This window comes from Myxine glutinosa, chromosome 3, assembly GCF_964187855.1.
Source record: "Myxine glutinosa chromosome 3, kmMyxGlut1.1, whole genome shotgun sequence".
In the NCBI taxonomy this organism is placed as follows: domain Eukaryota; kingdom Metazoa; phylum Chordata; class Myxini; order Myxiniformes; family Myxinidae; genus Myxine; species Myxine glutinosa.
In genome coordinates, this window is record NC_136263.1 from 39588877 (window position 1) to 39611490 (window position 22614).

Sequence of the window (22614 nt, forward strand, 5' to 3'; positions counted from 1 at the left end):
GGGATGCTATGAGAGGCAGGAGATTCCCATTTCCTATTTGGAATGGGGATGCCATGAGAGGCATGAGATTCCCATTTCCTATTTGGAATGGGGGTGCTATGAGAGGCATGAGATTCCCATTTCCTATTTGGAATGGGGGTGCTATGTGAGGCAGGAGATTCCTATTTGGAATGGGGATGCTATGAGAGGCAGGAGATTCCTATTTGGAATGGGGATGCTATGAGAGGCATGAGATTCCTATTTGGAATGGGGATGCTATGAGAGGCAGGAGATTCCTATTTGGAATGGGGATGCTATGAGAGGCATGAGATTCCTATTTGGAATGGGGATGCTATGAGAGGCATGAGATTCCTATTTGGAATGGGGATGCTATGAGAGGCAGGAGATTCCTATTTGGAATGGGGATGCTATGAGAGGCATGAGATTCCTATTTGGAATGGGGATGATATGAGAGGCATGAGATTCCTATTTGGAATGGGGATGCTATGAGAGGCATGAGATTCCTATTTGGAATGGGGATGCTATGAGAGGCAGGAGATTCCTATTTGGAATGAGGATGCTATGAGAGGCATGAGATTCCTATTTGGAATGGGGATGCTATGAGAGGCAGGAGATTCCTATTTGGAATGGGGATGCTATGAGAGGCAGGAGATTCCTATTTGGAATGGGGGTGCTATGAGAGGCATGAGATTCCTATTTGGAATGGGGATGCTATGAGAGGCATGAGATTCCTATTTGGAATGGGGATGATATGAGAGGCATGAGATTCCTATTTGGAATGGGGATGATATGAGAGGCATGAGATTCCTATTTGGAATGGGGATGCTATGAGAGGCATGAGATTGCTATTTGGAATGGGGGTGCTATGAGAGACATGAGATTCCTATTTGGAATGGGGATGCTATGAGAGGCATGAGATTCCTATTTGGAATGGGGATGCTATGAGAGGCATGAGATTCCTATTTGGAATGGGGGTGCTACGAGAGGCATGAGATTCCTATTTGGAATGGGGGTGCTATGAGAGGCATGAGATTCCTATTTGGAATGGGGATGCTATGAGAGGCATGAGATTCCTATTTGGAATGGGGGTGCTATGAGAGGCATGAGATTCCTATTTGGAATGGGGATGCTATGAGAGGCATAAGATTCCTATTTGGAATGGGGGTGCTATGAGAGGCAGGAGATTCCGATTTGGAATGGGGGTGCTACGAGAGGCATGAGATTCCGATTTGGAATGGGGGTGCTATGAGAGGCATGAGATTCCTATTTGGAATGGGGGTGCTATGAGAGGCAGGAGATTCCTATTTGGAATGGGGGTGCTACGAGAGGCATGAGATTCCTATTTGGAATGGGGGTGCTATGAGAGGCAGGAGATTCCTATTTGGAATGGGGGTGCTACGAGAGGCATGAGATTCCTATTTGGAATGGGGGTGCTATGAGAGGCATGAGATTCCTATTTGGAATGGGGATGCTATGAGAGGCAGGAGATTCCTATTTGGAATGGGGGTGCTACGAGAGGCATGAGATTCCTATTTGGAATGGGGGTGCTATGAGAGGCAGGAGATTCCTATTTGGAATGGGGGTGCTACAAGAGGCATGAGATTCCTATTTGGAATGGGGATGCTATGAGAGGCATGAGATTCCTATTTGGAATGGGGATGCTATGAGAGGCATGAGATTCCTATTTCCTATTTGGAATGGGGATGCGATGAGAGGCATGAGATTCATATTTGGAATGGGGGTGCTATGAGAGGCACGAGATTCCTATTTGGAATGGGGATGCTATGAGAGGCATGAGATTCCTATTTGGAATGGGGATGCTATGAGAGGCATGAGATTCCTATTTGGAATGGGGATGATATGAGAGGCATGAGATTCCTATTTGGAATGGGGATGCTATGAGAGGCATGAGATTCCTATTTGGAATGGGGATGATATGAGAGGCATGAGATTCCTATTTGGAATGGGGATGCTATGAGAGGCATGAGATTCCGATTTGGAATGGGGATGCTATGAGAGGCATGAGATTCCTATTTCCTATTTGGAATGGGGATGCTATGAGAGGCATGAGATTCCTATTTGGAATGGGGGTGCTATGAGAGGCATGAGATTCTTATTTGGAATGGGGGTGCTATGAGAGGAATGAGATTCCTATTTGGAATGGGGATGCTATGAGAGGCAGGAGATTCCTATTTGGAATGGGCATGCTATGAGAGGCATGAGATTCCTATTTGGAATGGGGGTGCTATGAGAGGCATGAGATTCTTATTTGGAATGGGGGTGCTATGAGAGGAATGAGATTCCTATTTGGAATGGGGATGCTATGAGAGGCAGGAGATTCCTATTTGGAATGGGCATGCTATGAGAGGCATGAGATTCCTATTTGGAATGGGGGTGCTATGAGAGGAATGAGATTCCTATTTGGAATGGGGATGCTATGAGAGGCAGGAGATTCCTATTTGGAATGGGGATGCTATGAGAGGCAGGAGATTCCTATTTCCTATTTGGAATGGGGGTGCTACTAGAGGCATGAGATTCCGATTTGGAATGGGGGTGCGATGAGAGGCATGAGATTCCGACTTGGAATGGAGATGCTATGAGAGGCATGACATTCCGATTTGGAATGGGGATGATATGAGAGGCATGAGATTCCTATTTGGAATGGGGATGCTATGAGAGGCATGACATTCCTATTTTGAATGGGGATGATATGAGAGGCATGAGATTCCTATTTGGAATGGGGATGGTATGAGACGCATGAGATTCCTATTTGGAATGGGGGTGCTATGAGAGGCATTAGATTCCTACTTGGAATGGGGGTGATATGAGAGGCAGGAGATTCCTACTTGGCATGGGGATGATATGAGAGGCAGGAGATTACTACTTGGAATGGGGATGCTATGAGAGGCATGAGATTCCTATTTGGAATGGGGGTGATATGAGAGGCAGGAGATTTCTATTTGGAATGGGGAGGCTATGAGAGGCAGGAGATTCCTATTTGGAATGGGGATGCTATGAGAGGCAGGAGATTCCTACTTGGAATGGGGATGCTATGAGAGGCATGAGATTCCTATTTGGAATGGGAGTGCTACGAGAGGGAGGAGATTCCTATTTCCTATTTGGAATGGGGATGCTACGAGAGGCAGGAGATTCCTATTTCCTATATGGAATGGGGGTGCTACGAGAGGCATGAGATTCCTATTTGGAATGGGGGTGCTACGAGAGGCATGAGATTCCTAATTGGAATGGGGGTGCTATGAGAGGCAGGAGATTCCTATTTGGAATGGGGGTGCTACAAGAGGCATGAGATTCCTATTTGGAATGGGGATGCTATGAGAGGCATGAGATTCCTATTTGGAATGGGGATGCTATGAGAGGCATGAGATTCCTATTTCCTATTTGGAATGGGGATGCGATGAGAGGCATGAGATTCATATTTGGAATGGGGGTGCTATGAGAGGCACGAGATTCCTCTTTGGAATGGGGATGCTATGAGAGGCATGAGATTCCTATTTGGAATGGGGATGCTATGAGAGGCATGAGATTCCGATTTTGAATGAGGATGCTATGAGAGGCATGAGATTCCTATTTCCTATTTGGAATGGGGATGCTATGAGAGGCATGAGATTCCTATTTGGAATGGGGGTGCTATGAGAGGCATGAGATTCTTATTTGGAATGGGGGTGCTATGAGAGGAATGAGATTCCTATTTGGAATGGGGATGCTATGAGAGGCAGGAGATTCCTATTTGGAATGGGCATGCTATGAGAGGCATGAGATTCCTATTTGGAATGGGGGTGCTATGAGAGGAATGAGATTCCTATTTGGAATGGGGATGCTATGAGAGGCAGGAGATTCCTATTTGGAATGGGGATGCTATGAGAGGCAGGAGATTCCTATTTCCTATTTGGAATGGGGGTGCTACTAGAGGCATGAGATTCCGATTTGGAATGGGGGTGCGATGAGAGGCATGAGATTCCGACTTGGAATGGAGATGCTATGAGAGGCATGACATTCCGATTTGGAATGGGGATGATATGAGAGGCATGAGATTCCTATTTGGAATGGGGATGCTATGAGAGGCATGACATTCCTATTTTGAATGGGGATGATATGAGAGGCATGAGATTCCTATTTGGAATGGGGATGATATGAGAGGCATGAGATTCCTATTTGGAATGGGGGTGCTATGAGAGGCATTAGATTCCTACTTGGAATGGGGGTGATATGAGAGGCAGGAGATTCCTACTTGGCATGGGGATGATATGAGAGGCAGGAGATTCCTACTTGGAATGGGGATGCTATGAGAGGCATGAGATTCCTATTTGGAATGGGGGTGATATGAGAGGCAGGAGATTTCTATTTGGAATGGGGAGGCTATGAGAGGCAGGAGATTCCTATTTGGAATGGGGATGCTATGAGAGGCAGGAGATTCCTACTTGGAATGGGGATGCTATGAGAGGCATGAGATTCCTATTTGGAATGGGAGTGCTACGAGAGGGAGGAGATTCCTATTTCCTATTTGGAATGGGGATGCTACGAGAGGCAGGAGATTCCTATTTCCTATATGGAATGGGGGTGCTACGAGAGGCATGAGATTCCTATTTGGAATGGGGGTGATATGAGAGGCATGAGATTCCTATTTGGAATGGGGGTGCTACGAGAGGCATGAGATTCCTATTTGGAATGGGGGTGCTATGAGGGGCATGAGATTCCTATTTGGAATGGGGTTGCAACGAGAGGCATGAGATTCCTATTTGGAATGCGGGTGATATGAGAGGCATGAGATTCCTATTTGGAATGGGGGTGCTATGAGAGGCATGAGATTCCTCTTTGGAATGGGGGTGCTACGAGAGGCATGAGATTCCTATTTGGAATGGGGGTGCTATGAGAGGCATGAGATTCCTACTTGGAATGGGGATGCTACGAGAGGCATGAGATTCCTACTTGGAATGGGGATGCTATGAGAGGCATGAGATTCCTACTTGGAATGGGGATGCTACGAGAGGCATGAGATTCCTATTTGGAATGGGTATGCTATGAGAGGCAGGAGATTCCTATTTGGAATGGGGGTGCTATGAGAGGCAGGAGATTCCTATTTGGAATGGGGATGCTATGAGAGGCAGGAGAATCCAGTTTCCTATTTGGAATGGGGGTGCTACGAGAGGCATGAGATTCCTATTTGGAATGGGGATGCTATGAGAGGCATGAGATTCCTACTTGGAATGGGGGTGCCATGAGAGGCATGAGATTCCTATTTGGAATGGGGATGCGACGAGAGGCATGAGATTCCTATTTGGAATGGGGGTGATATGAGAGGCATGAGATTCCTATTTGGAATGGGGGTGCTATGAGAGGCATGAGATTCCTACTTGGAATGGGGATGCTATGAGAGGCATGAGATTCCTACTTGGAATGGGGGGGCTATGAGAGGCATGAGGTTTCTATTTCCTATTTGGAATGTGGATGCTATGAGAGGCATGAGATTCCTATTTCCTATTTGGAATGGGGGTGCTTTGAGAGGCATGAGATTCCTATTTGGAATGGGGGTGCTATGAGAGGGAGGAGATTCCTATTTGGAATGGGGGTGCTATGAGAGGCAGGAGATTCCTATTTGGAATGGGGGTGCTATGAGAGGCAGGAGATTCCTATTTGGAATGGGGGTGCTATGAGAGGCAGGAGATTCCTATTTGGAATGGGGATGTTCTGAGAGGCATGAGATTCCTATTTGGAATGGGGATGCTATGAGAGGCATGAGATTCCTATTTGGAATGGGGATGCTATGAGAGGCATGAGATTCCTACTTGGAATGGGGATGCTATGAGAGGCAGGAGATTCCTATTTGGAATGGGGATGCTATGAGAGGCAGGAGATTCCTTTTTTCCTATTTGGAATGGCGGTGCTATGAGAGGCAGGAGATTCCTATTTGGAATGGGGATGCTATGAGAATCATGAGATTCCTATTTGGAATGGGGATGTTCTGAGAAGCATGAGATTCCTATTTGGAATGGGGATGCTATGAGAATCATGAGATTCTTATTTGGAATGGGGATGTTCTGAGAGGCATGAGATTCCTATTTGGAATGGGGATGCTATGAGAGGCAGGAGATTCCTATTTGGAATGGGGATGTTCTGAGAGGCATGAGATTCCTATTTGGAATGGGGATGTTCTGAGAGGCATGAGAACCTCTTTGGAATGGGGATGCTATGAGAGGCATGAGATTCCTACTTGGAATGGGGATGCTATGAGAGGCAGGAGATTCCTATTTGGAATGGGGATGTTCTGAGAGGCATGAGATTCCTATTTGGAATGGGGATGTTCTGAGAGGCATGAGAACCTCTTTGGAATGGGGATGCTATGAGAGGCATGAGATTCCTACTTGGAATGGGGATGCTATGAGAGGCAGGAGATTCTTATTTGGAATGGGGATGTTCTGAGAAGCATGAGATTCCTATTTGGAATGGGGATGCTATGAGAGGCAGGAGATTCCTATTTGGAATGGGGATGTTCTGAGAGGCATGAGATTCCTATTTGGAATGGGGATGCTATGAGAGGCAGGAGATTCCTATTTGGAATGGGGATGTTCTGAGAGGCATGAGATTCCTATTTGGAATGGGGATGTTCTGAGAGGCATGAGAACCTCTTTGGAATGGGGATGCTATGAGAGGCATGAGATTCCTACTTGGAATGGGGATGCTATGAGAGGCATGAGATTCCTTTTTTCCTATTTGGAATTGGGTGTGCTATGAGAGGCATAAGATTCCTATTTGGAATGGGTGTGCTTTGAGAGGCATGAGATTCCTACTTGGAATGGGGATGCTATGAGAGGCATGAGATTCTTATTTGGAATGGGTGTGCTATGAGAGGCATCAGATTCCTATTTCCTATTTGGAATTGGGTGTGCTATGAGAGGCAGGAGATTCCTATTTGGAATGGCGATGTGCTATTTTTTTAAAATTCATAAGTGGGTCTTGGGATTTGAAACAATGACACCTAGATAAGGACATTGAAAGTAATAGGTAAGCAGGGTCTGCCAATGTAGGTACGTTTTGCATGCTATGTTTTATTCTGACTGTGTAATGTGCACATCCTGCGATGTTCGTGAAACGGGAGAGACTTTCCCTTCTGATTGATCATCAGTCATGAACTGCGAAATGTTCAGCTGCGCGGGAGTCTGGAGCGATGAGGAGGAAGGATATAATGATCGGGGAAGAAATGCGAATAAAAGTCCGAACCCCGAGGGTGCGCAAATCTCGGCACACATTGGTGTAGCTGGAGCACCCACCCCACCCCACCGTAACTGCCGGCCCTCCATACTTCTCCCCGTGGAAGGACCCCCGCTGGAGAGCTTGGAAAGGGGTCGCGGAGGGATTGGGGGTTGCGTGGAATAAAGAGGTAGGAGGGCGGGTGCGAGAGGTGAAATTTGAGACAGACACTCCTTGGGCAGGCAGTATTCTAACGAGGTTGTGCGATAGCAGGGAAGAGAACAGTGGATCCCAGGATAGTGGGAGGAGCTGAGTAAAAGGGGCGGTGCTGAGACGGGGGAGAACAGAGGAGACCACGATAGTGGGAGGAGGCGATAAAAGGGGGCGGTGCTTATAAGGGAGAGAACAGAGGAGTCTGGATGGTGAGAGATGATAAGAATAATGAAAGGGTTAACCATTGAAGGTATCCGAAGTATGTCGAGGAACAATTAAAATAAACCAGAAGGAACTAGAACGGGCACTCGGTAGAGCGCATACCTTCGCCGCAGCTACTGTTCTGTACTTGGCATGGGAGTGTAGGGAACAGAACAACAAAAATACGATTTTGACCTTTTCGTGACCTTGACCTTGACCTTTGACCCGATTGCTCCCAAAATCTAATCAAATGTGTCCCGTATAATAACCAATCATCCCACCAAATTTCATGCAATTCGGTTGAATACTTTTTGAGTTATGCGAATAACATACACACACACACACAGACATACAAATAAATACACAGCGATCAAAACATAACCTTCCGCTTTTGCGAAGGTAATAAAAGAAGCTAGGAATGTGGGAAGCACCGAGAGAAGAAGAGCATGGAGCAATAAGCAGAAAACAGAGAAGGAGCTGTGTCAAAGAAGTAAAATTGTGGGTGGGGCTTAAGAGAAGAGGCTGAGCAGAGGAAGGTAAAAAATATGTGTGGAAGATCTCTGTGTACAGAGCAAGCAAGAAGGTGATTGACTGAACATGAGAGGAGCAGAGTGAGAATGTTCGGAATTGCTCAGGAATCAGGATTCCAGGAGATTGGAGTTATCAGGGAGAGCAGATGCTGTTTGTATTAGCAGGACAAATTTTAAAGACTGTATTAAAGAGAATGAATGACATTAAGGAGTAATCTAATGAGGGGAGCGATGGAAGGATCAAGGTAAGGTTAGGGATGTAATTATGTTAAACATGACACGAGGACAGGAAGATTGGATAAAGTGAAATTGAACAGCACGACTGTATGGCAGGTTGTTAGCACCGAGGAAGGTCAGAATATCTGGGGAAGTTGGAACAGCCAGGTAATAAAAGTCACCCAAAAGGGGGCGGTGCTAAAATGGGAGGGGCGGGGTCACGTAAAGGTGATACAGCATGAAATAAAAAATAGGCAGCGCTGGAAGACTGGAAGGAAGTCAATGCAATGGGAGGAATCTAACATGGGCGGGGCTAACATTGTGGGAGGGGCTGCGCGCACTAGCGAGAGCGATGGGCGTAACTGGGGCGGAGGCAGGCACACATTAAAGGCGCGGTGCAGAGTATGCAGTTGCCGGCGCGCACGCGGCGCGTCCCGGGTTCGGGATCGGCCAGGACCAGGATCGCATCGGCGCGTGGTGCAATTCCTGGCGGCCACTCGTTCGAAGAGGCAGGCTCGAGCCGAGCCCCCTCCCTGGGGGTGACGAGTGGCATTAGGAGGGAGGGGGGCTCGGCTGGCCGGAGTGAAAGAAGGAGGAAGAGGTTGAGAGGAGGAAGGAAGAGGAGGACGAGGACAGGAGGCTGGGGAAGGCGCGAGGCCGCACTTGTGTGCCTCTTTTGTTGCAGTCACGGAACGAGTTGATTTCGCGCCTGTTTCGGTGCCCGTGCGATCCCTCGTCCCCCGTGCCCCGGCTCGTGCATGGAGCGCACACGTGTGTAACTGGCGAGGCGAGCTCAGCCATGGCCGGAGCTCCGCCGCACCCGCTGGCTCCCCCGCCGCACCACCCTCAGCCTCCCCCACCACACGACCCCTTTTATTCCTCCCCTTTCGGCCCCTTTTACAGGCGCCACACTCCATACGTGACCCAGCCAGACTACCGGTTGTACGAGCTAAACAAGCGGCTTCAAGCTCGCACCGAGGTACGTCCCGCACGCACCGCACGCACCGCACGCAATACACGCACTTGTGTTCCCTTACGGACACCATTTTCCTCCTAACCTCACCAAGTGTTTCCTCTCCCCTCCCCTTTACTGCTGTTGCCCTTCTAGTTCTACCATCATTTTGCTCCCTCCCTTTTTGTTCCCTTGCGAGCATCACCCCCTCCCCTTGCTCCCCTTGCTCCCCATGCTCCTGCCGGGATCATTTCCCCATATTGGACCATGTTCTGCGAGCATCATCCCCCCCTCTCTTAGACACCACCTTCACCTGTGGGTATCATTCGCGTCACCTCTGTCCGCCACATCCCGCAGGCATCACTCCTCCCTGCGTTTGCATGCGGGCATCCACTGCTCCCCTGCCCTGACGCATTCCCCTGAGGACATAATTTCCCGCCACCTTGATTGATCCCCATGTTCCTCTATGACCATAATTCCACCCTTCTTGCCTGCCATGTTTCCCTGTGGGCATAACTTCTCAACGGTGCCCTCCCCTCTTGCCCACCATGTTCTGCTGTTGGCATACTCTCCCTTCCCTCTTGCCCACCACGTTCTCCTGTGGGCATTAGCCCTTCCCCCACCTCCACCCGTCCCATCTTGCACAATATGATCCCATGTAGGCTACATTCACACACTTGCCCATCACGCCCCCTCTGCGGGGATAGCTTGTGCTCCCCCCCCCCCCTCCACGCCCCCTTCCCCTTGCAGGTATAACCTTCTCCCTTGCTTGCCAGGTCCTCTTTTCGTCATTATCGGGCATTTCTGGATCCACCAGGTCCAGGTCCTCTTGTACCTTTGCCTGCAATCCCCCCCCCCCCCCACGGGAATAACTTATGCCCTCGCCCATCACGCCTTCCCCCCCCCTCCTGCAGGCATAGATTGTGCCCTTGCCCGAAACACGTCCCCCCCACTCTTCTCCTTTCTAGCCCCCCCCCCCACGGGCATAACTTGTGCCCTTGCCCTCTATGCTTGCTCAGGGGTGCCCCCGCCCTCCACACTCCCTCGCGGGCGTCATTTGCACCCTCGCCTTCCATGCTCCCACGTGGGCATCGTCGGCACACTAACCCTCACCTCCATGCTCCTACATTTGCGTCTTTGGTGCACTCGTCCTCCATGCTCCCGTATGAGCATCATTCTCGCTCTCCCTCCAGGTTGGCGCCCTTGCCCTCACCCTCCACGCTCCTGTGCGAGCATCAATGATGCCTTTGCCCTCTCCCTCCACACGGGCATCATTGGTGCCTTTGCCCTCGTTGTCCACGCGAGCATCTTTGGTGCCTTTGCCCTCGTTGTCCACGCGAGCATCATTGGTGCCTTTGCCCTCGTTGTCCACGCGAGCATCATTGGTGCCTTTGCCCTCGTTGTCCACGCGAGCATCATTGGTGCCTTTGCCCTCGTTGTCCACGCGAGCATCATTGGTGCATTTCCCCTCCCCCTCCTCATTGGTGTCATTGGTGCCTTTGCCCTCTCCCTCAACGCGGGCATCATTAGTGCCTTTGCCCTCTCCCTCCACGCGAGCATCATTGGTGCCTTTGCCCTCTCCCTCCACGTGAGCATCATTGGTGCCTTTGCCCTCATCCTCCACGCGAGTATCATTGGTGCCTTTGCCCCTCTCCTTCCACACGGGCATCATTGGCACGTTCGCCCCTCCTCCTCCTCACTGGTGTCATTGGCACCCTCATTGGTGCCTTTGCCCTCTCCCTCCACGCGAGCACCATTGGTGCCTTTGCCCTCATTCTCCACGCGAGTATCATTGGTGCCTTTGCCCCTCTCCTTCCACACGGGCATCATTGGCACCTTCGCCCCTCCTCCTCCTCACTGGTGTCATTGGCACCCTCATTGGTGTCTTTGCCCCCCCACATCTTACTGGTGTCATTGGTGCCCTTGTCCTTGCTCCTGCGTGGACATCATGTGGCACCCTTGTCCTCACTCCCCACATGGGCATTTTTGACGCCTTCACCCTAGATCCTTCCACACAGGCATAATTGGCACCTTCGCCCTCACCCTCCATGCTTCCACTCAGGTGGTCTCCATGCCATCACTGTCAATGCTCCTGCACTGCTGACCTTCACACCCTTGCTCCCCCAGGTTCTCTCCCCTGTTGCCCCACCGCATCCTCTTCCACCCCCCAACATCATTGTCGTCCTTGCCTGTCATGCTCCCTCCCCTATACCCACATCTCATTCTTGCCCACGACGTCCCCCCCATCCCGCCTGCCAAATCCCACCTCCCCTTCACTGCGTCTCCCCTCCCTTCCCTCCTTCCCTCCTTCCTTCCTTCCTTCCTGCCATGTAAGTGCTGCTCATCAGGATGAAGATTACTGCCCACCCACCCACCTTCTCCTTCCCCCTCCTCCTTCTTTCCCTGCTTGCCATGTCCCACCTCCCCACCCCTCCTACCCACCATGTCCCACCTCCCCTCTTGTCTACCTGCTGCGTTCCCCCTCCCCCTGCCCATCGCGTCCTGCCAGCCCGTCGCATCACGCCTCCCCTCTTGCCCACCTGTCACGTCCCACCTCTCCTTGTCCACAATGTTCTTCTCTTGTCCGCTTTCATTTATTTATATTATATATATATATTTTGTCCATGCTCTGCATATATCTTGTCATGTCACTTTTCTCCAAGCCACATCTCACTTACTCCACCCCTGCCCTTTCCCATTACCCTTCTACACACCTTGTGCCTCCTCATTGCACATTTCCTCTGTCCTGTTCCTTTTGCCTTCACTATGGTGCTCCCTCGACTGTGTCCATTCATCCCTTTTTAAGTTGAGGTTTTTTTTTTGTTTGTTTATTATTATTCTTTGGAATAACTTTTTTATGTTATGGCTTTGTTGTTTGTAATATTGTTGTTGTTGTTGTTGTTATTATCCTGGTCGATGAAGGTATGTATTATTGAAATGCTGTTTTTCTTGTTTTTGTGTACATTGAAATAGTTTAGCAGTAGTAAGCAAAGGATACACTAAACTCCATCCAAAGGTTATCTATTTTCTGCATCGTTTTTGTTTGTTTTCCTTAAGGTTTATCTCATGGTTTTGTGGTACTTTGTTTTTCATTCTTTGGAGGTGGGAGGAGGTGAGGGGTGGGTGACATTGGTGATCAGTCTGGATGGGATTGGGGATTGGTGGATGATGAAGATTAACGTTTAACGATGAGAAAAAAAAAATACAATCACTGTTGTTTGCCTTCAACTATTCGTGATATAGCTATCACAAGGTGAACGTGAGTGGGTAAATGGTCACACAGTGAAACCTCTGAGCCAGAAAACAGTTGGTCATGAAAACCTGCACCTGCTTCCGCAGTCATTGTGCCAAATATAATCCTTTTCCCAGATTGAAAATGGTAATATGGACAAGACACCTTTGAATTTTCAGTTCCACCATAGAGGTAAATGTTTGTTACATCACTTCTGGCTGATATCAGCTGTTATAGGGGTGGGGCAGAGTCGCACAGGTGCTTCACCCCCTTCCGTCCCCTCCCCTCATCACCACCAAGAAACTGCCCAACTTTGCGAGGTGTATGATGTTAAGCAAGGTACCAGTGAATGGGTGAGGTTCGGGAATTGAGAAAACAAATGCCTGATTACAGCCCGGTCTTGACACGTTGCGTTTTCGGTGTTTTGCATCTGCTGAGAGTCTGAGCATTGGAATTTTGGTCATGAGATGTCAGAATGACTCGTGTTCACCACATGGAATTTCGACACTACAGAGATCAAATTTGGAAAGAAAACACAAAAACAATGAAGTGCATTATTTTGAGATGCCGAGTGAACCATGCTGAACGTAATCACATCTGACCATGAAGTGAACAAGTGACTTTCTTAACTTTGTGACGGTTTGTAACTTTGACATCTCTAAAGAAAGTACTTTGATTTCACTTTTTTCTGTGTTGAAAGAATTTTAAGGGTGCTGATTGTTTGTTGCCTTTGTCTCACCCCCCTCTCACCGTCCTCATCTCCCTGCATTCCTCCATCTTCACTTTGACTTCGAGCTTTACTTGGTTTATTGCCTATTTGTGCATGTGGTGCATTCTCGATCCTTAGCCATATGATAGGGTCCAACAAGGAAATGGTTAGATAAGCTAAAGTATGAAGGCTGGCTTCTCTTTGGGATGAGGGCAGGAATTTGTAGTTTGTAATGACTCGCCAACTCTTGACTAAAAAACGTGGGATCTTTCTGGTGCATGGGTCCCCTCTGTTCGTCCTTCCGATGGACAGCGCACACCACACATTGATGACTTTCCCTGTATGTGAAACGCTCGGGCGACATTTTGATGTTGGCCTGAGATTCCAATTAAGGCGAGATACGTGTGCATTCCCATGGGCGATCTTGCTAAATATATACAGTGCCTATAGAAAGTCTACACCTCGTTCAGCATTTTTCACCTTTTGTTGCTTTATAGCCTGGAATGAAAATGCATTAAATCAGACCTTTTCCACCTTTATTTTCACATTGTAACCCTGCATTTGTAACTAACATAATATTTCCATATTGTAACTTCCAAGTGAAATACAAATTCTAGAAATTTTAGAAAATTCATTATAAATACTAAACTAGAATATCTTAGTTGGATAAGTGTCCATCCCCCCTTCCCCTCCCCCCCCAATATAATAGTCAATTGGATCAGAATTTTTCTATTATATTGATATTATATTGTTATATTATATTGATTGATTGATTTTATATTGTGTTCTTAACCGATAAGTCTTATCGGTTCTTATCGGTTTCCTCTGCTGGGTAGTGCATTTAACAGCAAAGAAAAGACTCGACCATGAGCATCAAGGAGCTTTCAAAAGACGTCTGGGATAAAGTTCTGGAAAGGATGATCAGAACAGAGGATGGGTATAAAAATATTTCAAAGGCCTTGAATATCCCTAGGAGCACAGTCAATACAATAATTAAGAAGTGGAAGGGTTATGGTACCACCAAGACCCTGCCTAGACCACCAAATCCCTCCAAAATGGATGACCATGCAAGGAGGAGACTGATCAGAGAGGCCACCAAGAGGCAAATGGCAACTTTGAAAGAGGTACAGGTCTTTATGGCAAAGACTGGTCACAGTGTGCATATCCCAAACACTCCACAAGTCTGGCCTGTGCAGTAGGGTGGCAAGAAGGAAGCCATTACTCAAAAAAGCCCATCTTGAGTCACGTTTGAGGTATGCAAAAAAACACTGGAGATTCTGATGTCATGTTGTTACGGGGTCCTCCCCTATCCTCTGGTCTCGGTAAACCTACAAACCCCAAGAGGGTCCCCAGCAGAAAGATATGTTATCCTTGGTTGAAATCAATCAAATCGATAATGAAACCACACCAAGGGTTATGAACAAACAATAATATATTATAAATCACACCGGAATCACGACACAAATAATAATAACAATTCGCCCTACAATCACTATTTTTAAGATGGTACCACCTTATCTCGTCCTATAACCCAAACTCGCAGCACTCCCCCAATGTCTCTGTACCCCTCCAAGGCGAGGTCGATTCGCTCCAGCGATCGTTGGATCAATGTCCGATCACAATCAATTGAGGCGTGGACGATCGAAGCAACCCACAGGTCACGTGGTCCAACACCCAAGCACAATAGCGGTGGAATGGGAAACCTCCCAAAGACGCGCTCCGATGTACACGTTTGCGGTTCAATCAGCGAGTCTCCGTATAATCCTCAAAAGCCACTTTCTTGCACCGCCGTCCCCGGCAACCCACCGGGGAATAATGCCCGGCCGACGCAACAAAAACCTGTTCACTGAAGGTTGTGCGCATGGCGAAAATGGTGGACGGCTTTCACTCGAACCGGGGCTTTGAGGCAAGGATACTCCGGAACCTCAATCAGGATACCCGACTACGCCGGCTCCACAGCACTCTGGCGATATCTCCTATCGTGCAAACTTCCTTTCAAGGACGCAAGGTTCACTCGCACTGTACGCTCGACCGCTCGGTCCGGAGCTTCAACAAAAAACGTCTTTTCACGATCTCCTCCTGCCTCTTCTTCCTCGCTCCCTTTTCTTCCGGGTCACGATCCGATTTCTGGCCACGTTTTACCAGGAGCGCTTTTAAACCTTTTAACCACAATAACCCTTTCCCTTACGCCACAATAAGCATAATATCTAGAACCAACAATGATAACAATAGCAACCATAATTAGGGCCGAATCCGTAACACTTCCCCCCTCAAGAAAGAAAGTTTGAACACAGCGAAAACTTTCTTTGTAGGCAAATTCTTGAAACCAACAAAAGTAAACTCACCACCCACATCCTCAATTCCCATGGGCAACAATAATCAATATTTCCCAACAATCAAGCAACAAAACTTCGAACAACTTACAGAGATTTCCAAAGTTAATTCACTCTGGACAAAGCATCAGCAATGACATTGTCCCTGCCCTTTACATGTTCAATTTCCAAGTTACCCCTGCAAAGCCAAACTCCATCTCCTCAACCTCTGATTTTGACTTTTAGTTTATTTTCAATGAAGGTTAAGGGCTTGATCAAGAATCCCAAGTCAAGCAAATCGATAGCACTTTTTCTGGGTGGCCGAGCTGAGGGCCAGGTTCCATGGTGGTTGGGTGATGAGGCCTGGACATATTCACTACATGGACGCCTTTAGGAACGTGGAGTTCACGGTTAGTCCATGTCGGAAAGTTCACTACATGGACGCCTTTAGGAACGTGGAGTTCACGGTTAATTCGTGTCGGAATCTTGGCTCGGCCGCTCCGCAGCATTCAGTGCTTCAACTCTTTCTAACTTTCCTAACAATCACGGTTGGACCACTTGTCACAGTAGTCACCTGAATGGTGGTCTCCTTCTCGGCCACTGTTCTGATAATCCTTCCTTCGGGAGCTGTCATAACTCTGGAAGCCTCCATAATAATATCGATTGCGGCCACCACCACTACTACCCCGTGGTCCTCCTCTGTAGCCCCCTCGACCCCGAGGAAATGCCTTCCCTACTGTGATGGTCCGACCCTCCAACTCCTTGCTATTCAGATCCTTTTCTGCCTCTCTGGCGTCCTTTGAGTTTTCAAACATGACAAAGCGAAACCCTCTTGACTTTTGTGTCTCCCTGTCTTTTATCAGCAGCACTTCCAAAAGCGGTCCATATTTGCTGAAGGCAGACTCCAGAACATCTTCCTTTGTTTTGAAGTTCAGTCCACCTACAAATAACTTGCTAAATTTGTTGACATCCCTAACTGGTGTGGTTATTTTCCCTACTGGGCTTTTTAACAACCATCGGGTTACCATAAACTTGACCACCGGCCAAATCATTCCCGATAACAACAGATACTTCCTCTACAGGAAGCGTGGCTTGTAAACCGACGGTGACAGGTCCTGACACCAAATCAGACTCCAACTGGATGACATGAAGTGGAGCTCCAACACAGCCACCAATCCCCTGTAAACGAAGACTATCACCAGTTGCCGTCTCCTGGGACAATGGCAAGATGCCTTCAAGCATTAAAGATTGATGTGCTCCTGTGTCCCTCAATACCCGAACAGGTCTCCGGTTAGTCGAGGCTCCCTCCATTGACACAAACCCCTCTGAAATAAATGGTTGGTAACCCTTTTGAGGGCGATTTCTCACCATGACCATTGCATTTGGAGTCGTACTAGTCGAACTCCGCTCCTGATTTTCCTTTCCCCCGAGCATAATAGTTGGACATCAAGTGTCCAGGTTTATGGCAAAAAGTGCAAGTAGGCCCGGAGGAGAACCTCGTGGTCTGCCAAGGCATGGGGGTGGCGGTCTGCCTCGAGCCCCCTGGACGATAGGTCTGTCTTGGCACCACAGTCTTCTGATTTCTAGAAGTCGTGGTATCAGTGGTCCTCATTTTCATCTCGAGGCCGCCCCCATGAATTTTCGTTCTCCGCCCCTGATGTAACATAGCTCCCCTGACTAGGTCTGGGCGAGAAGTTAGGTTTGTGGAACCCCATCCTGTGGGTTAAGGCATAGTCATCTGCCATGGTTGCTGCCTCATACAACTTTGGTACTTTCCTTTCCTCCAGATGTACTTTAATGTCCTCGTGGACACACTGTTGGAATTCCTCCACCAGGATCAATTGTCGCAATAGTTCGAAGTCTTTCCCCACTCCTTTTGAATCGCACCACCTATCAAACATGGTTTCTTTCAATCTGGCAAACTCCACATGGGTCTCACTCTCCCTCCTTCTGGCATTCCGGATTTTTTGCCGGTAAGCTTCCGGGACCAATTCATAGGCTTTGAGAATGTGTTTCTTCAATACCTCGTAATCTGCACATTGGTCAATCGGTAAAGCCGAATATATCTCTTGAGCTTTATCCACCAGAACACTTTGCACTAGTATGGACCAGTACTCCTCAGGCCAGTTTAACAGTCGAGCCACTTTCTCAAAGTGTGGGGAAAAACTTGGCTACCTCCTTTTCATTGAAGGGTGGAACCAGCCTCACATGTCTGCCAGATCCCAGGTGTTTTGACTAGGTGTCAAACCAGTCGGCATGGATGGTACCTCTCCCCGTTCTTTCATTACATCCAGCTCCTTGAGTCTAATTTCCTGCTGAAGCACCATTTCACGGTCCTTTAACTCCGTCGGCTTTTCTCTCCTCTGCTTCGAGTTCCCTTGCAGCTCTCCTTTCCTCTGCTTGTTTATATTCTCTTCTCTCTTCTGCTTTCCTTTCCTCTGCTTTTAACCTTTCTTGGAGTTCTCGTTCCTGTCCTGCTCTTTCCTTTTCTGCTTTCCTTTCCTCTGCTTTTAACCTTTCCTGGAGTTCTCGTTCCTCTCTCCTTTCCTCTGCTTTCAACCTTTCCTGGAGTTCTCATTCCCCACTCCTTTCCTCTGCTTGTTTCTCTTCTCTTCTCTCTTCTGCTTTCCTTTCCTCTGCTTTTAACCTTTCCTGGAGTTCTCGTTGCTGTTCTGCTCTTCTTTCCTCGCTCTGCAATTGCAACTCCAGTTTCCGGAGCTCCACCTCTTCTGGTTCCTCAGGTAACCAATCCTGGGCTACCTCTTCACATGTTCCTAATCCCACCATAGATTGTATCACCACTGTCTGCATCTCTGCCTTCCTCATATTAGTTCGGACCTCCGAGCTAAAATGTTTGGCCAATTTCCCGAGGTCCGATTTTACTAACGCTCTGAACTCTGCTTCACTCGGTGTCACTGCAAACTTCTCTTCGTCAAACTCCATGGTGACTATTGTTAACACTTGTTAACCGTCACACAAGAAAAAAAAATAATTATTACTCTTTTTTTTTTTGGAAATTTTTTGGAATGTTGGAAAAAGTTCCAAATTTGGGGATTCTGGGAATGTTAGGGAATTCTTTCCCAGACTAAATTTAGGAAATTTAATATCCCGGACGCAGACCCAATTTCGAGCCCACGAATATAAATTGGACGAGCCCCCAATTTCTGTTATGGGGTCCTCCCCTATCCTCTGGTTTCGGTAAACCTCCGAACCCCGAGAGAGTACCCGGCAGAAAGATATGTTATCCTTGGTTGAAATCAATCAAATCAATAATGAAACCACACCAAGGGTTATGAACAAACAATAATATATTATAAATCACACCGGAATCACGACACAAATAATAATAACAATTCACCCTACAATCACTATTTTTAAGATGGTGCCACCTTATCTAGTCCTTTAACCCAAACTCGCAGCACTCCCCCAATGTCTCTGTACCCCTCCAAGGTGCGGTCGATTCGCTCCAGCGATCGCTGGATCAATGTCCGATCATCAATTGAGGCGTGGACGATCGAAGCGACCCACAGGTCACGTGGTCCAACACCCAGCACAATAGCGGTGGAATGGGAAACCTCCCAAAGACGCACTCCGACGTACACGTTTGCGGTTCAATCGGCGAGTTTCCGTATAATCCTCAAAAGCCACTTTCTTGCACCGCCATCCCCGGCTACCCACCGGGGAATAATGCCCGGCCGATTCGACAAAAACCTGTTCACTGAAGGTTGCGCGCGTGGCGAAAATGGCAGACGGCTTTCACTCGAACCGGGGCTTTGAGGCAAGGATACTCCGGAACCTCAATCAGGATACCCGACTACGCCGGCTCCACAGCACTCCGGCGATATCTCCTATCGCACAAACTTCCTTTAAAGGACGCAAGGTTCACTCGCACTGTACGCTCGACCGCTCTGTCCGGAGCTTCAACAAAAAACGTCTTTTCACGATCTTCTCCCGCCTCTTCTTCCTCGCTCCCTTTTCTTCCGGGTCACGAACCGATTTCCGGCCACATTTTACCAGGAGCGCTTTTAAACCTTTTAACCACAATAACCCTTTCCCTTAAGCCACAATAAGCATAATATCTAGAACCAACAATGATAACAATAGCAACCATAATTAGGGCCGAATCCGTAACAATGTGGCAAAAAGTTTTGTGGTCTGACGACACCAAGATGGAACTTTTCGGCCTAAATGCATAATGCAGTTTGGTGCTAACCCATCACAGCAAATCACCCAAAGAATACCATCCCTTCTGTGAAGCATAGTGGTGGCAGCATCATGTTAAGGGGATGTTTCTCAACAGCAGGGACTGGGGCACTTGTCAGGATAGAAGGGAAAATAGATGGAGCAAAATCCAGAAAAATCTTCTCGGAAAACCTGCTGCCCTCTGCAAGAAAGCTGAAATTGGGCCAGAAATTCACCTTTCAGCATGACGACACAAAGCACAGCCAAAGCTCCACTGGAGTGGCTAAGAAACAAAAAGATAAATGTCCTTGAGTGGTCCAGTCAGAGCCCACTCTAAATCCAATCAAATCTGTGGCATGACTTGAAGATTGCTGTCCAACGCTCCCCATGCAGCTTGATTGAACTTAAACAGTTTTGTACAGAATAATAGGCAAATATTGCCCAATCAAAGTTTTAAAAGTTGGTAGAGACGTATCGCAACAAACTCTCAGCTGTAATTGTTGTCAAATGTGCTTCCATGAAGTATTAACTTGGGGGAGTGGGTGAATGTGATTGAAGAGATTGAAGAGAATGTGATCCAACAAAGATATTTTCGTTTTGTATTTCCATTAGTTTTCTGAAATTTGTAGAATTTGTTTTCCACTTGGAAATTGTGGGTTATGATGTGTAAATAAAGGTGGAAAAAGTCTGATGTAATGCAATTTTATTCCATGCTATAAGGCAACAAAAAGTGAAAATTTTGAAAGGGGGTGTAGACTTTCCGTAGGCACTATATATATATATATATATATATATATATATATATATATATATATATATATATATATATATATGTACATATATATATGTATGTATATATATATATATATATATATATATATATATATATATATATATATATATATATATATATGTACATATATATATATATGTATATATATATATATGTATATATATATATGTATATATATATATGTATATATGTATATATATATATATATATATATATATATATATATATATATATATATATATGTATATATATGTGTATATATCTTCTCGATACATCTTCTCGATACATCGATACATCGATATTCTCTCGATATCTTCTCGAGCCTCGATCTTATATACAAAACAAAACAAAAAAAAAAAAAAAAAAAAAAAAAAAAAAAAAAAAAAAAAAAAAAAAAAAAAAAAAAAAAAAAAAAAAAAAAAAAAAAAAAAAAAAAAATGTATATATATAATAATAATAATAATAATTCATTTATTTTGTATAGCGCTTTTCCAGAAGCCCAAAGGCGCTTTGACAGAGTGGAAAACATAATGCATAACAATACATGAAAACAACAATTGCAAAAAGACAAGAATCAAGAAAACAAACAGCAGCGATATACGGCATATATATAAGACAAGAATCAAAAAGACAAGACAAGAATCAATAGGGAAATATTTAAAGCAAAAGGAGGGAGAAGGAGAAGAGATAGTCAGGGGTTAAATGCTGTGGGTTGAATGTTGAATGCAGCGTTGAACAGGTGGGTCTTTAGTGATGTTTTGAATGTGGTGAGTGAGGAGGAGTCTCTGATGGTGTGAGGTAGTGAGTTCCAGAGGGTGGGAGCAGCGATGGAGAAGGCCCTGTCCCCCCAGGATCTGAATTTGGTCCGGATGGAGGGGGTCAGGAGGTTGGTACCAGCAGAGCGGAGGTTGCGGGTGGGAGTGTGTCTGGAGAGGAGGTCAGCCAGGTAGGATGGGGCCAGGTTATGGAGGGCTTTGTATGTCAAGAGGAGGATTTTGTACTGGATTCTCTGGGGGATGGGGAGCCAGTGAAGCTTGTAAAGGACGGGGGTGATGTGGTCACGGGTCCGGAATGAGTGAGTAGACGGGCAGCGGAGTTCTGAATGTATTGGAGTTTATTGGTGATTTTTGAGGGTGAACCATAGAGGAGGCTATTGCAGTAGTCCAGACGGGAGGTGATGAAGGCGTGGATGAGGGTTTCTGCAGCCGTGGAGGAGAGGGATGAGCGGAGACGGGCAATGTTTTTCAGGTGAAAGAAGGCTGACTTTGTGATCTGTTTAGTGTATTTGTCGAAGGAAAGGGTTTGGTCAAAGATGACGCCAAGATTCCGGATGTGAGGGGAGGTGGATACTGGGATACCGTCGATGTTGAGGGTGGATTTTGTGAGCGTTTTTGGGCCAATGATGATTATTTCAGATTTATCACAGTTAAGCTTGAGGAAGTTGATTTGAAGCCAGGATTTTATTTCAGTGATGCAGTTTGTCAGGATAGAGTGGGTGTCGGTGGAGACGGACTTGGTGGAGATGAAAAGCTGGATGTCATCGGCGAAGCAGTGGAATTGGAGACCATGACGGCGGATTAAGTGACCGAGCGGGGACAGGTAAAGGATGAAGAGGAGGGGGCCAAGAACTGAACCTTGGGGACACCTTGGGGGAGGGGAGCAGTGGGGGATTTGCAGTTATTGATGGAGATGAACTGGCATCTGTCAGAGAGGTATGATTTAATCCAAGAGAGGGCAGTGCCGGTGACGTTAAAGGTGGATTCAAGTCGGGTGAGGAGGATAGTGTGATCGATGGTGTCAAAGGCAGCGCTGAGGTCGAGGAGGACGAGAATGTTGAGGTTGCCAGCGTCAGAGGAGAGGAGAAGGTCGTTGGTGATTTTGAGGAGAGCAGTTTCAGTACTGTGGTTGGAGCGGAATCCGGATTGGAATGTTTCATACAAGTTATTGGCAGAGAGATGATGTTTGAGTTGAGTGGCTACAGCGCGTTCCAAAACTTTTGACAGAAAGGGTAGGTTGGAGATGGGTCTGAAGTTGTTTAGGGTGTCAGGGTTTAGACCAGGTTTTTTTA

The 22614-nt window shown here is 47.0% G+C and overlaps 1 protein-coding gene across 3 annotated transcripts in view; it reads left to right on the top strand.

Moving 5' to 3' along the window:
* The window catches only part of LOC137423652 (LIM domain-binding protein 2), a 517204-nt gene that overhangs the window by 290816 nt on the left and 203774 nt on the right, over positions 1 to 22614 (top strand). For all 3 annotated transcript variants that reach the window (XM_078773918.1, XM_078773915.1, XM_078773917.1), the window contains exon 3: positions 9270 to 9345. In XM_078773918.1, the coding sequence (XP_078630044.1) occupies positions 9270 to 9345 (76 nt within the window). The remainder of the gene's footprint in view (positions 1 to 9269; positions 9346 to 22614) is intronic.